The following is a 13,355-nucleotide window of genomic DNA, read 5'->3' as shown; positions in this document are numbered from 1 at the left end:
AATGGCATGATCTCAGGTCACTGCAACCTCTGCCTCCCGGGTTCAAGTGATTCTCCTGCCTCAGCCTCCCGAGTAGCTGGGATTACAGGCATGTGCCACCACGCCTGGCTAATTATTTTGTATTTTTAGTAGAGATGGGGTTTCACTATGTTAGTCAGGCTGGCCTCGAACTCCTGACCTCAGGTGATCTGCCCACCTTGGTTTCCCAAAGTGGTGGGATTATAGGCGTGAACCACCAAGCCCAGCCTCAAGGACATGACTCTCCCAACACTGACTTCATGGAGATCCTGATACTGCTCCCTGTTACCTGCTCAAGAGCTCGGGTCCCTACCCCTGTGGGTGTGGTGCCCCCTGGTTTCCTGGGAGGGCATGAAGCCTAATTTCTACTCTGTCTCTAGACCACACCTCACCTCTGCTGCCTTTGAGCAGACCGGGGATGTGCTCACCCTGCCCCGCCTCTCTCTATTTGGTTTACACTTCTCCCTTCAGGCCAACTTCACAGACCCTACTGCAGGAACCCTTTTCTAGAGCACACCCCTTCCCTGGCACTACTCCTCAGGCCCCTGCCCTGTGTGGGCATTCAGTATCTGCTTTGTCATGATTCCCGTCCCTGCATCCATGTCTGTCTATGTGCCCTGACAGACTCTTACTCTTCTGTAAGACTGGGACTGCCTGGGACAGGGCCCAAGTAGATTGGATCTCCTTGGAGGCGGAGGCTGTCTCATTAAATTGGGTCTCCCTGAGGTGGGGATGGAAGTAATATTTTCCCCTCCTGCTAATGCAATCTAGACCTGCCAGCTTGGGCCCTACCCTTGGAGGTGCTGTGCCTAGGGCTCCTCACCATGAGAGCAACGGTCTAGCCCATCACTGTCCCTCAGCCAGGAAGACACCTTCTCCCGCGGTCCAAGCCCAGGTAGGGCTGAGGCAGTAGCTGCTGTTGGAAGCTGGGCACCAGGAACCTGTGGGGTGAGCCCAGGGTCAGGAAGGATGGTGCCCACCTCCCTGGGTCTCACAGTTCCCCATAGCCCCTGCCCCTGAATTGCCACATTACCTGCCTGCACCCCAGGGTCCACCTTACCTTCCGGTGAGCGGTACTGGGCAGTGTGCCACGGGACATGTCCAGGCGGTGGGCTAGGCGGTGGGCACGCAGCTGTGCCACCCAGCTCTGGAATAGGTCCTGGGATTTGATCTGCAGAAGTGATGGAGAGGGGGAGGGCTATCTGAAGGGAGGGACCACTTTCCAAGAGCAAGAAGTCAGGGCTCTGGTCCCCAGACAAGCAGAGTCCCTTCTTACAGAGCCAGGTTTGTGCAAAGCTCACTTGCAGAGAGACAGAGTGCAAGGTGCCCAGGTTTCTGAGCCCTTAGATCTGTGCCTGTCCATGCAACAACCAAGAAGTGCAGGTTTGCCCTTGGCGGTTTTTACAGGATGGAAACTTACTTCTTGTCAAACTCAGAGACAGACCCTGAGCTCCACAGACCCTCAGCCCCTGCCCCTGTGTGTTCCAATGCCTCTGCCAGGCTGGGGGCCAACACACGTCCTGTCTCCCAGGGATGTCACCTTGAGGTGGTAGATGTTGTCTTCAGTGTCAAGGTCAATGCGCTGGGCCTTTTTGTTGATGGACATGACCGACAGCCGGACATCGATGGAGCCATGGAGCTTCCCCTTGGTGATCTGGGAGTGAAGTGTTGGTGGGCGTACAGGAGACCTATTTTAGGCTCTCAGAGCCATAGAGCTACCATCTCCCTGAAGCCATTCTAGGCTCAAGGGCCAGGTGGCAGGTTCACCCTCATGTCCAAGTCACACTATCAGTAGAGACTTGTCAATCGTCCTCCCATGTGCAGAGCACTCCCCTATGTCAAGTCACATCTGGAGCTCTAAGAAGTCACAGATCAAGAAAAACTATTCCCACCCTCAGGGGTCTGGAGGGTTGTGGAAGGTAACGCCCTCCCAGAGAGATCCTGGGTACTCAGGCCTTCAGTTCCTTGTTCCCAGCCTGACAATGGGACAGGATGAGAGTGGTAAAGACTCCATTTCTTGGGCACTTATTCTGCCCTGTCCAGAGAGCCTTGTGTGTATGACCTCCCTTACCATGACAGCTCTGCACCTGGGGGAAGGTGCTCTCCTGTTAGACATGAGGAAGCTATGGCCCAGGGATGTAACTCGCCCAAGATCACACATTCAGCAAGTGGTGGACCTGGGATTCAGACCCTGCTCTGGTCGATTCCGGATACCCCGTGCCTGCCCAGGGCATACTGGGGCCAGACTCCTCCCACAACCCCAAGCCACTGCCCGGACTCACGTCTTGCCGGGTAGTTGCATAATGAAGGATTCCATCCTCGAGCACAAAGTATCTCTGTGATGTTGCCCAGGAGTGACAGGACCCAGGAGGCCGAGAGGAAGGGCATGAGGGAGAGGGCAACCAGACAAATTCGTTTTTCTTTTCTTTCTTATCATGCAAACACCATTGGACTGCCTGGCAGCTGCCCCTCATTCCCACCCCACCCTCATGTCTGGCCCCTCCCTTTGCCTGCCCACCCTACCTTGTGCCAGCCCTTCAGAGGCCACTTCCTCTTCTTGAGCAGGTGACCTTCCTGTCTCTCAGGCATGACACCCTCTGTCCCCAGCCTGCCCCGAGGCTCCTCCACCACCTCCCACAGCTCAGAGGCCTGCAGTCCAGGACAGAGGGAGGGGAGCACTGGGGAGATGGCCGCCTTGGCCCCTCCCGGTCCGGTTCAAGCTTGGCCCACCCACCACTGCTTTCGCGCTCTCTGACCTGAGGAGCACTGCTGGGCTTTGAGGACTGAGCGCTCTCAGGCAGGAAGGGCGGGTCCCTCTCTTGGAAGTCCATGGGGAAGGGAGAGGCCACTTCCTGCTGGGGATGTAGAGCAGGGAGCAGGGTGGAAGGGGAAGGATGTCACCTGCTCCTGATGGAGTCCTTGAAGCAAGAGAAAGACCCCCTTGGCACAAATTCTGATCACCTTCCCGGCCTCCAACCCCTCCCACACCCTCTGAGATAAGGGCTCACCAACACACCCTCTGCTCACCTGCCATGCCTCTCCCAAGTCTGCCCCTCTGTCCTGACCCCACCCATTTTCACCTGATATGGACACTGCCCTGAGACATGAACTAGCACACAGCAGACAGGCAGATGCCCAGGGAAAACCACAAGGCATATGCCCAGCCTGCCTTGGACACATACTTTGGGACTCCAGGAAATAGTCAGTGCTTTCTTTAGAGGCTTCCCTGGGAGTGTTCAGAGGTGAAGAAAGGGAGTGACAGAAGAGGCTCCAAGAAGAGACAGAGGGGTTCAGAGACTGGACAAGCGAGACCTCCTCAATCCAGCTGCCTCTGCCTTCAGGACCCCTCTACCCTGCCACCGTGACCCAGAGACTTCTCTGCCATGATCCCCTTGCAGAAAACTCCCCAACCTGCCACCAATTAGTCTCCATATTCTCTAGTGCTTGGAGAAACTGAGGCCTGAGATAGCCCCCATTTTCCCATGTCTCCTCCTACCAAACATGCCCCTAGGATGCCCTCTTTGGACCCTCAGTGCCCCCTAAAACCTCACCATCCCCTGTCTACCATCCCAGTCCTTGGGGCTCTGAGAAGTGCCACCCACCCAGAGAGGGCAGGACACTGGGCTAAAAGAGACACTTCATGAGAGAAGAGGGGGCCCAGGACATGCCCAGGTCTGCACAGGTCCTGCAGCAGTGCCCACAGGCACCCTTGGCACTGGCCCTGGCCATCCTGGCTCCACCGGGAGATCAATAATGCATGAGGTTCTGCGTGTGTGAGACGGGGGAGGGGACTGGAGGGGCAAGGCTGGTTTGAGGTGGGGGAAGCAGCCCAGATCTTCTAATGGACCTAGCAAGCACCCGAGGAACTGAGGCCCAGAACAGACAGGGATGTGGCAGGAACGGTTGCCCAGGAGGTTGGGGCAGAGGGGCCCTTGCTGCAAGAGGCTGACCTGGGAGGAAACTCCTGCATTCAGCCATTGAAAGTTCCCAAACTCTTCCGGTGTTCAGGTATCTCTGTGCCCTTCTCCGGGCCCTGTGGGGATCCCGGCCCCTCACTGCTTGTGGGTGGAGGGGGAGGCTCTATCGGTAGGAAGGTGAGGGGTCTAGGCGAGCCAGGTGGGTGCCCCCTCTCCACCTCCATTCCCACCATCTCGGGAGCAGACCCACCAGCTTCAGGTGGGAGGAAGCTCTTCTCAGGAATGTCAGCTGCTGCCACGCAGCCCCCTTACCCCAGGGTCCATGGACGCCAGTGCTCCTTGGCTCTCACACCGCTCTGCCTCTGAGTCACCGTCTCCGTCTCCGAGTCACCGGCTCCCTCTTCACCGAGCTGAGCAGTGGCAGCAGCTGCTGCAGGAACCAGGAAGGAAGGAGACGTCGGAGCCTCTCCTCTAGCCGGATCTCCCCACCTCCCTCTCCCCTGTCCCCTCCTCCCGCCAAGCTCCGGGCAACCGCTCAGCTCTGCCCCCCTGCTCCCTGGAGGACTCAGGGCTGAGCAGACCGCCCTAGTATCCATGTGGCTTGGGAGTGGGGGCACAGTCCCCACTGGGCATGGTTCCAGATAGATCAGAGGACTAGGGAACTGCTGGCTATACGCCAGTGGTGGTAAAGGCTTTATTCAGACTACCACGGCAGTGACCCTGTTAGTGCCCAAGGCCAATTCCTAATTAACCCCTGCCCCCCACCTCTCATTTTACATCTGAAAATAGACTGCAAAATTCGGAGCCAGCAAAAGTATCAGGTTGATGGTGGAGGGACAGATGCCCCCTCTGGGACCATAAGACAGTGCCAAGAGCACAGTCAGCAGGGGCAGTCAAGCCAGGAGAGGGACAGCCAGCAGTCCCCACACTGAGGCCCTTCATTGGGGTGATGCCCCACTAGGTCAGGCCCCACAGGGATCTGAAAGTGCCTGTGCATACGATGGCACCCCACAGCCTGCAGTGTCTTGATCAGGAGCAGGCCTGGGGCAGTCACAGCTGTTAAAAGGGCTGCAATGCTGGTCCTCTCCCTTCCCTTTACCCTTCTGCTGGAGTACTGTGTCCAGCTGCTCAATTCTCATGAAAAATCAGCTCTTAACAAAGGTCTAAAATTCATTCAAATGAAGGTGGCACAGGCCTACAACTTCAAATGCAGCAAAGTTTTCTGGAAAAAAGTAGTCCTTTCTGGAAAGGAGTAGGTGGGGCCTCAGGTGAAGGATGTGATTCAAGTTTCTTCTCTGACCCCAAAAGTGACTTAGGCCATTTATCCCTTCCACTTCATCCTCACTGGGCCTGGTTTACATTTCAGGGTCTCACATATCTTTCAGGGACACCCACTGTCTTGCCTTTATTCAGAGCCTCAGTGCTGCTCCAGCCACCCCATGTGGAGGGCATTGTTAGTACCTGGCAGGGTTCTGGGAGGGACAGGAGCACTGGGCAGCACTGGTCAGACAAGTTCTGGCATCCAGGAGCCTCTAGGGCCTTTTAAGTCACTTCCCAGTGATTGAGCATCCCTGGGCATATAGCACAGGGCGAGGCACTGTGGGAAGCTGGTCCTGGCCCAGGCCACAAAAAGGCTGCTGCAGATCATCCTCGCCAGACAGTGCCTGTCCAAGACTAAGGAAGCGGGGGCATTGCTTCAAGTCCGAGAAACAATGTTGAACAGCCACCCGCCCCGGGTCACCCCTGCATCCACCCAGAATGTGCTCCAATCAAGGATGACGGTGGCCTTCGAGTTAAGCATCCCATCTCCTTTATTAGTAATGTCTGGTTCATGAAGACTTGCATGAGGCCTCCTACCCTAGAGCTCTCAGAACTCCCCATTAACAGAGAATCCTAGTTTTCCCACAGGCCTTTTGTCCAGAACCACCAGAGACATGTTAGCTAGTGGGTATAGAGCCGTCAGCTGCCTTTAACAGGGCAAGCATGCGCGGGATGCCATTTGCGAGAACGGGTGTAGGAAAAGAGGATTTTCCTAGGAAGGGAAGCAAGAGTGAGGAAAGTCAGATGGCAGAGAAGCCCCTGAGAGTAAGTTTATAGGGAGGACAGCCGTGTAAACCACAAAATAAAGGAAGTAGAATGCATTTCACTTTATTATAAAGCAGTGCTCCCAAACTTTCCACAGCGTACACCTCGAGGGCGGAGAACTAACATCCAAGCTCACCTGGATGGTGGATGGGACCCACTTCTGGGTAACCTGATAAGGAAGCTCTAGGGTAGAAATTCGGGATGCGGTCTTCAGAGCAGAGGGCCTGGTTCAAGTCCCTGTTCTGCCACTTACTAACTGCATGACCTTGAGCAAGCCACTTAATTTCTCTGCTCCTTCTCTGTGAAATGGGTACAATGTGGTCAGGAGTAAAGGAACTAATACATGTACGCCACTCAGCACAAAGCCTGGCACACAGCAGGCTCTCACCTCAGCACAACTGCTTGGTTGAGCTACTGTGGCCGTGGCAGGTTGTGCCCCAGGGGGGTGGGCTCAGGAGCCTGTGCAGCAAGAGGCAGTGACCAAGGAGGCAGGGGATAATAGCCTTATCTTTTCAGGATCTCTGCCTTGGACCTGGAGAATGGAGAGACTTTGCTCCTATCAGGTCCCAAGCTGGGAAAACGAAAGATGAAGCCAGTGGCTGACATTTGAAATGAAATCCTCTGCATCTCCAAGTGGCCCTATACCTGACAATATCATTGTTAGTGAAAACCAAGTGACAAACACACTCCCCCACCCCAAGTCCTTCCACATCTCCCGTGGAGGAGAGCACAGCCAATAGGGCACAGTGTATTTATACGCAGGGCTGGCTAAATAGGCTGGCTACGAGTCCGGAACAGGGTCAGGAGGATCTGGCTTCCCACTGGCCGACACAACAGAATCCTTCTCGCGTTGCTCTCTGATGTACTGGTCCAACAGGGTGGTCAGCTGCAGGGGCTGGTGCTGAAGCAGGGAGTGGGTCTGGGCCGTGAGGCGGGTGAGGCCTCCAACAAGCTCCCCCTGCACCAGGGGCAGGCTGGGGAGCTTGGAGTAGTTGATAAAGCCCTGCCTGCTGAGGATGGTGTCATCAATGCAGCCACCTGGAAGAACACAGGGTTAGCTGGGCTCCTTGCAGATGCCTTTCTTCTCTGAAAACAACTTTCTGACCCTAGGAACTTGCTCTCCATTGCCCTTCTCAAAATCCTGCCTTCCCCAAGACCTGGGTTCCACTGTGCCCCACACCACACCCACTCCGCTTGGGATTGATCCCTACTTCTTCACTCTTCCCTCAGAAAACTCTTAATATATCCACCTGGCCCCGACCCCTATTAAGTCAGTGTTTCCTAAACTTCCTTGTAAATAAGAATCAGGTGGCCAGGTGTGGTGGCTCACGCCTGTAATCCCAGCACTTTGGGAGGCCAAGGCGGGCAGATCACCTGAGGTCAGGAGTTCAAGACCAGCCTGGCCAACAAGGTGAAACCCTGTCTCTACTAAAACTACAAAAATTAGTCAGTCGTGGTGGCGAGCACCTGTAATCCCAGCTACTTGGGAGGCTGAGGCAGGAAAATCGTTTGAACTGGCGAGGCAGAGGTTACAGTAAGCTGAGTTCATGCCATTGCACTCCAGTCTGGGTGACAAGAGCGAAACTTCAACTCAGAAAAAAATAAAAGAGAGAGAGAGAATCAGGAGGAGGCCAGGTGCAGTGGCTCACGCCTGTAATCCCAGCACTTTGGGAGGCCGAGGTGGGTGGATCACCTGAGGTCAGGAGTTCAAGACCAGCCTGGCCAACATGGTGAAACCCCATCTCTACTAAAAATACAAAAAAAATTAGCTGGATGTGGTGGCAGGTGCCTGTAATCCCAGCTACTTAAGAGGCTGAGGCAGGAGAGTTGCTTGAACCCAGGAGACAGAGGTTGCAGTGAGCCGAGACTGCATCACTGCACTCCAGCCTGGATGATACAGTTTAAAAAAAAAAAAAAAAAAAAAATCAGATTCCTGTCCCGCCCCCTCCCCACAGAGACCTATGAAATCTGGATTTCCAAGGGACACGTGCAGTATTCTCTGCCCCTTAAGTGAGTCAGCATCAGGGGAGTCTGAGAAACACTGGTCAGTGGCCCTCAGCACCCTTTACTTGGGCTACTTGTTTTAAATATCTTCATCTGTGTGGGTTTCAGCACCTATTACCCCACTGTTAGACTCAAGGTATCTGAATTTTCTCTCCCTGCTCCATGTCTGCCTTTCCTAGTCTTCCCTCCAGTGCAGAAGTGACCTGGGGTAGTGAGACAACACAGGTGTGAGAGTGACAGTCGGCCCTCAATAAATGTGCTGTTGACTCAGGCCCCATCCGTGAAAGGATGCTGTCTCCAAGAACGTTCACGGTTTTACCAAGACAAGCTGAGCAGATGGCAGCAGGCTGCTGTAGCACCTGCCCCTCTGCATCCCACCCCTAACTGCCAGGGGTGCTTGCTCACCTAGCAGCGGCAGGAACGGCACAGTCCTTAAGATCCGTACCATCTCCTTGACCTTGGGCTCTTCACTGACCAGCAGTATGTTGTGCCCCACAAAAAGGGGCAGCAGATTTTGGTACTTGGAATCCTCCAGGAAGGGCTTCAGGACCTGGGACAGCAGGAAAAATGACTTATCAGGAAAAAGTGGGAGGAAGAGCCACCTCATGGGTCATGGGCCACATTAGGCTGAGGGTGCAACCCAAGGGTCTTCTCAGCCCCTGATCATACTTAGACACCAGATTAGAGGGTGACTCATGGAGAGGAGGAATAAAAAGTATCATCACTGGGGAGCAGATGGTGAGGTCTGAGTCTGGTGGGGGTTGGGGTAAGATGGGCAACCCATGCCAAGGGGCCTGCTCCCTACCTGGTTGGGGAAGACCTTCATCAGGATCTTGTGTTTCCGCAGCTGGTGTCGCATAAGAAGCTTGTCCTCTGCACTCAGAGCCACGTTCTGGCAGACGGCTATCATTCGGTTGTCCTGGAAAACTGCTGCTATCTCCCGGCGGAGAAGCCTGATGAGGCCTGTCTCCTGAAGTTGGAAAGCAATGACCAAGGAAATATCAGCTGACTTCTCCTGGCAACCTTGCTCCCTTTGTGGTAGGTTCTAGGGCTTCCAGTGATGCCCAAATGTGCAAAAGATCAGGGAACAAGTAGGATAATTGGGCCCCTGACTCTCAGAGACATGTAACATCTCCCACTCTTCTAACCTTTTCACTTTCATTAGATAATCGCAGTCTTTAGCAGTGTTTTTCAAACCTCAGAATGCTCAGTTCCACTCCCCCGAAAACAGGTCTGCAGTCTGCCCTAGTCAACAGTGCTTGACAATAATATTGTTAAAATTACTTCGACTATCAATCTGACACTACACTCATGTTGAATCATTTTGCCAATCATAAATACAACTCTTTTGCACTGTTAGTTTAAAATTGAGAAATTTGGCTGGGTGCGGTGGCTCATGCCTGTAATCTCAGCACTTTGGGAGGCCAAGGCGGGCGGATTGCTTGAGGTCAGAAGTTCGAAACCAGCCTAGCCAACAGAGCAAAACCCCGTCTCTACTAAAAACACAAAAAATTAGCTGGGCATGGTGGTATGCACCTATAATCCCAGTTACTCAGGAGGCTGAGGCAGGAGAATCACTTGAACCCACGAGGCAGAGGTTGCGATGAGCCAAGAATGTCCCACTGCACTCCAGCCTGGGTGACAGAATGAGACTCTATCTCACACACACACACACACACACAAAAGATGGCCGGGCGGGGTGACTCATGCCTGTGATCCCAGCACTTTGGGAGGCCGAGGCAGGCAGATCACGAGGTCAGGAGATTAAGACCATCCTGGCTAACATGGTGAAACCCCGTCTCTACTAAAAATGCAAAAATTAGCCAGGTGTGGCTAATTTATTTATCATTACAGGTGCGCGCCTGTAATCCCAGCTATTCAGGAGGCTGAGGCAGGAGAATTACTTGAACCCGGGAGGCAGAGGTTGCAGTGAGCCGAGATCGCGCCACTGCATTCCAGCTTGGGCAACAAGAGCGATACTCTTGTCTCAAAAAAAAAAGATTGGAGAGATACTCTCCCCAGCCCCACTGGCTCAGGTAGCTCTCACACACATTTTTGGAGACAAGAAGGAAATTCAGGAGGCCCGTCCAATCCAGAGCCCAAAAGCCAATATAGAATCAAGTGCGGATTTCATCTTAAAGTATCTGGATCAGAAAGTCAAAGTGAAATAATTACGTGAGTGACAATGGCTGAGTGTCCTACTTCACTATGGCCAGAGACAAGATTACTTTAATCCACCATCCCACCACCAAGTGACACGTATCCAAACTCCTCCTTACCTCCTGTGGGGGGCTGGGAGGAGATGGCAGGCATGCTGGGTGGATGGCTGGTTTTGGGGGGATATATTCAGTCACAGCCATCAGCTTCTGCCGCTGAAAGTGCATCACACGACGGTGGCGGGTAACAGCCTTGGAGCCATAGCGGACAGTCTGGAGGGTAGGCAGCTGGCCTGTGAGGGGATATAGCAACATGGTCAGATGCAACCTCTTAGAGGCCCTAGTTTGTCCCAGATGGAGAAAAAACACACCCTCTAGCAGAGAAAAGCACAGCTCACAGAGCTAGACTCAGCACAAGAGTGGGACAAGGAATTGTCTACCCCAAATCCTAAATTTCCAAAGCTTCTCTTCTCTTTCAATAAGTCACCTGAGGTCAATTACTTAATCTCTTGAGGCTCCCATTTCTCCAGCTCTTCTTAATGTGCAGAAATGCGAGAAAAAAATGAGAACAAAGAAGAAAATATTTTGAACACATTAAGAAAAGGGGAGGCCGGGCGTGGTGGCTGACACCTGTAATCCCAGCACTTTGGAAAGCCGAGGCGGGTGAGATCACTTGAGGTCAGGAGTTTGAGACCAGCCTGGCCAACATGGTGAAACCCCATCTCTACTAAAAATACAAAAATTAGCGGGGCATGGTGGTGCATACCTGTAATCCTAGCTACTTGAGAGGCTGAGGCAGGAGAATCGCTTGAACCCAGGAGGCGGAGGTTGCAGTGAGCCGAGATCATGCCACTGCACTCCAGCCTGGGCACAGAGTGAGACTCCGTCTCGGAAAAAAAAAAAAGAAAGAAAGAAAGAAAAAGGGGATAAGGTTGAATAAACTTTCTTAAAATGGTCAAATAGTAAATATTTTAAGTTTGGGGCCCATGTGCTCTGTCTGTCTCTAACACTCAACTCTGCCAAAAGCAGTCATAGACAATATGTAAACAGACAGCAGAAGCTATGTACCAATAGAATTTTATAAAACACAGTGACTGGCCCTGCCATAATATGCCAACCCCTGGTCTAATCTAGTGGTTCTCAAGGTATGCCCCACCTCTACCCCAACCAGCAACATCAGCATCATCTGAGAGCTTGTTAGAAACCGAAATTTTGCTGGGTGTGGTGGCTCACGCCTGTAATCCCAACACTTTGGGAGGCCAAGGTGGGCAGCTCACTTGAGGTCAGGAATTCAAGACCAACCTGGCCAACATGGTGAAACGCCATCTCCAACTAAACTACAAAAATTAGCCAGGTGTGGTGGCACATACCTGTAGTCCCAGCTACTCAGGTGGCTGAGCCATGAGAAATTGCTTGAACCCAAGAGGCAGAGATTGCAGTGAGCCGAGATTGTGCCACTGCACTCCGGCACTCCAGCCTGGGCAACAGAGGAAGACTGTCTCAAAAAGAAAAAGAAAAAGAAAAAGAAATACAAATTCTCAGGCCCTGCCTAGACCTACTGAATCAGCAACTCTGCGATGGAGCCTAATAAATAGTGTTTTTTGTTTGTTTTGTTTTGTAGAGACCAGGTTTCACTATGTTACCAAGGCTGGTCACAAATAGTGTTTTAACAAGTCCTCCTGGTGATGCTGACGCATACTCAAGTTTGAAAACCACTGCTCTAACCACTGTTCTGACATCCTCTCCTATGATTTGAAGAGGAGAAAAAAATGTTACACCATTCTCACAGCTCTCAGACAAGTTTCTCTTTCCTCCTCTCTTCCTGTTTACAGGTAATGCTACAGAGCACCCCACAGAAAACAAGGGAGGCACTCAAAAGCCCCGAGCCAAAGTGACCCTTTCATCCTCAACACAAGGGCCAAGACTAGAACTTCCCACTTTCAGCCATTCCCAAGACTGGGATGTGACCTCAGAAAAGGGCCCGGATAGAAGGCGGCTCTAACAGTCAGAGAGTATAGATATTTGCTGGGGTAAGAGGTCTTATTGCCAGCAGCCACAAAACCTAACTGTTAAGACTGGAGGCAGGCTTTGGAATCAAATGAAACTAGATTTTTTTTTTTTTTTTTTTTTTGATAAAGTCTCGCTCTGTAGCCCAGGCTGGAGTGCAGCGACACGATCTCAGCTCACTGCAACCTCTGCCTCCTGGTGTAAGCGATTCTCATGCCTCAGCCTCCTGGGTAGCTGGGACTACAGGCACGTGCCACCACGCCCGGCTCATTTTTGTGTTTTTAGTAGAGTTGGAGTTTCGCCATGTTGGCCAGGCTGGTCTCAAACTCTTGACCTCAGGTGATCCCTCCGCCTCAACCTCCCAAAGTGCTGGGATTACAGGCGCGAGCCACCGCGCCAAGCCGAAACTGGATTTTAATCTCTCTTCCGCCAATTACTAGCTGTGACCTTGGCCACCCAACTGGTCTGAACTTCAGTTGCTGCGTCTGTAAAGAGGAGATGCGAATGTCTTTCTCACAGGGTGCTTCAGATTTAAATGATCTAAAAGATTTAAATGAGCTACACATATAAAAATAGTTATCACAGTGCCTGGCCTATATTGAGTGCTCGAATCCATTCATTAAACAAATATTTATTACACCCTTACTAACATCAAGCACCATGCCACCTGCTGGCTATGCTGAATTAACATGGTTCTGCCCTTGCGGAGTTTTAAGTTTAAACAAGCAACTGTTTAGTTTAAATGCAAAATTACAGATTGCGATGGGGCTAAGGAGTCAAGGGTAAACCTGAGGTGAAATTTGGGCTGAGACATTGAGATGCAGACACAATGCAAAGGTCTGGGCGAGGAGTGGTCCAGGCAAAATAAACGCTGTAGACAGGCAACAGCTGGACGCTGTTGCTGTGATTACCAGAGTCTGGAGTCATAAGGAACTGCACGGGGCCAGCAATCTAGCTAGGGTCAGAGATTATGGGAAGAATCAGTAGTAGAGGAGGGCAGATGAGGACTAGAGAGCGGCGGCAAGACACGCCGTGAGGACCTGGGCCACTCCTTACCCGCCTGGGGCAGGAAACCCCCTCGCAGCAACCCAGCCACGGCCGCAGCCATCTCCACCGGAAGAATGGACGGAAGCCGAGTGGTGACGAAAAGAGCTAAGGATTGTGGGGT

The 13,355-nt window shown here is 52.6% G+C and overlaps 2 protein-coding genes across 7 annotated transcripts in view; both read right to left on the bottom strand.

Annotated features, from left to right (window-relative positions):
- OSBPL7 (oxysterol binding protein like 7) overlaps positions 1–4,407 on the bottom strand; it is a 14,599-nt gene extending 10,192 nt beyond the window's left edge. For 3 of the 5 annotated variants that reach the window (XR_002730023.1, XR_002730024.1, XM_023204325.2), the window contains exons 1-7: positions 4,248–4,404; positions 2,775–2,936; positions 2,542–2,667; positions 2,301–2,354; positions 1,559–1,672; positions 1,079–1,189; positions 842–959 (exon numbers count right to left, since the gene is read on the bottom strand). Coding sequence is in view for 2 of the 5 variants with exons in the window: in XM_023204325.2 (XP_023060093.1) it covers positions 842–959; positions 1,079–1,189; positions 1,559–1,672; positions 2,301–2,354; positions 2,542–2,667; positions 2,775–2,849 (598 nt within the window). In the remaining 3 variants the exon portion in view is untranslated. Of the gene's footprint in view, positions 1–841; positions 960–1,078; positions 1,190–1,558; positions 1,673–2,300; positions 2,355–2,541; positions 2,697–2,774; positions 2,937–4,247 lie in introns of those variants that run through there. The other 2 variants (XR_002730025.2, XM_023204326.1) reach the window with 2 other exon arrangements.
- A 1,651-nt stretch (positions 4,408–6,058) lies between these two features.
- MRPL10 (mitochondrial ribosomal protein L10) lies at positions 6,059–13,353 on the bottom strand. Of its 2 annotated transcripts, none has more exons than XM_023204327.1 (5): positions 13,244–13,353; positions 10,304–10,473; positions 8,830–8,994; positions 8,430–8,574; positions 6,059–7,058 (listed from the first exon to the last, which is right to left on the bottom strand). In XM_023204327.1, exons 1-5 carry the CDS (start codon positions 13,293–13,295, stop codon positions 6,802–6,804), a joined length of 789 nt encoding a protein of 262 aa, XP_023060095.1. In that variant the 5' UTR covers positions 13,296–13,353; the 3' UTR covers positions 6,059–6,801. The 2 variants fall into 2 exon arrangements, with proteins under 2 accessions (XP_023060095.1, XP_023060096.1); XM_023204328.1 differs by lacking the exon at positions 13,244–13,353 and adding an exon at positions 11,551–11,614.
- Between the last annotated feature and the right edge of the window lie 2 nt (positions 13,354–13,355).

The sequence above is a fragment of the Piliocolobus tephrosceles genome, chromosome 16 (genome assembly GCF_002776525.5).
Source record: "Piliocolobus tephrosceles isolate RC106 chromosome 16, ASM277652v3, whole genome shotgun sequence".
NCBI lineage: Eukaryota > Metazoa > Chordata > Mammalia > Primates > Cercopithecidae > Piliocolobus > Piliocolobus tephrosceles.
This window is presented reverse-complemented; position numbering and strand designations above follow the sequence as displayed.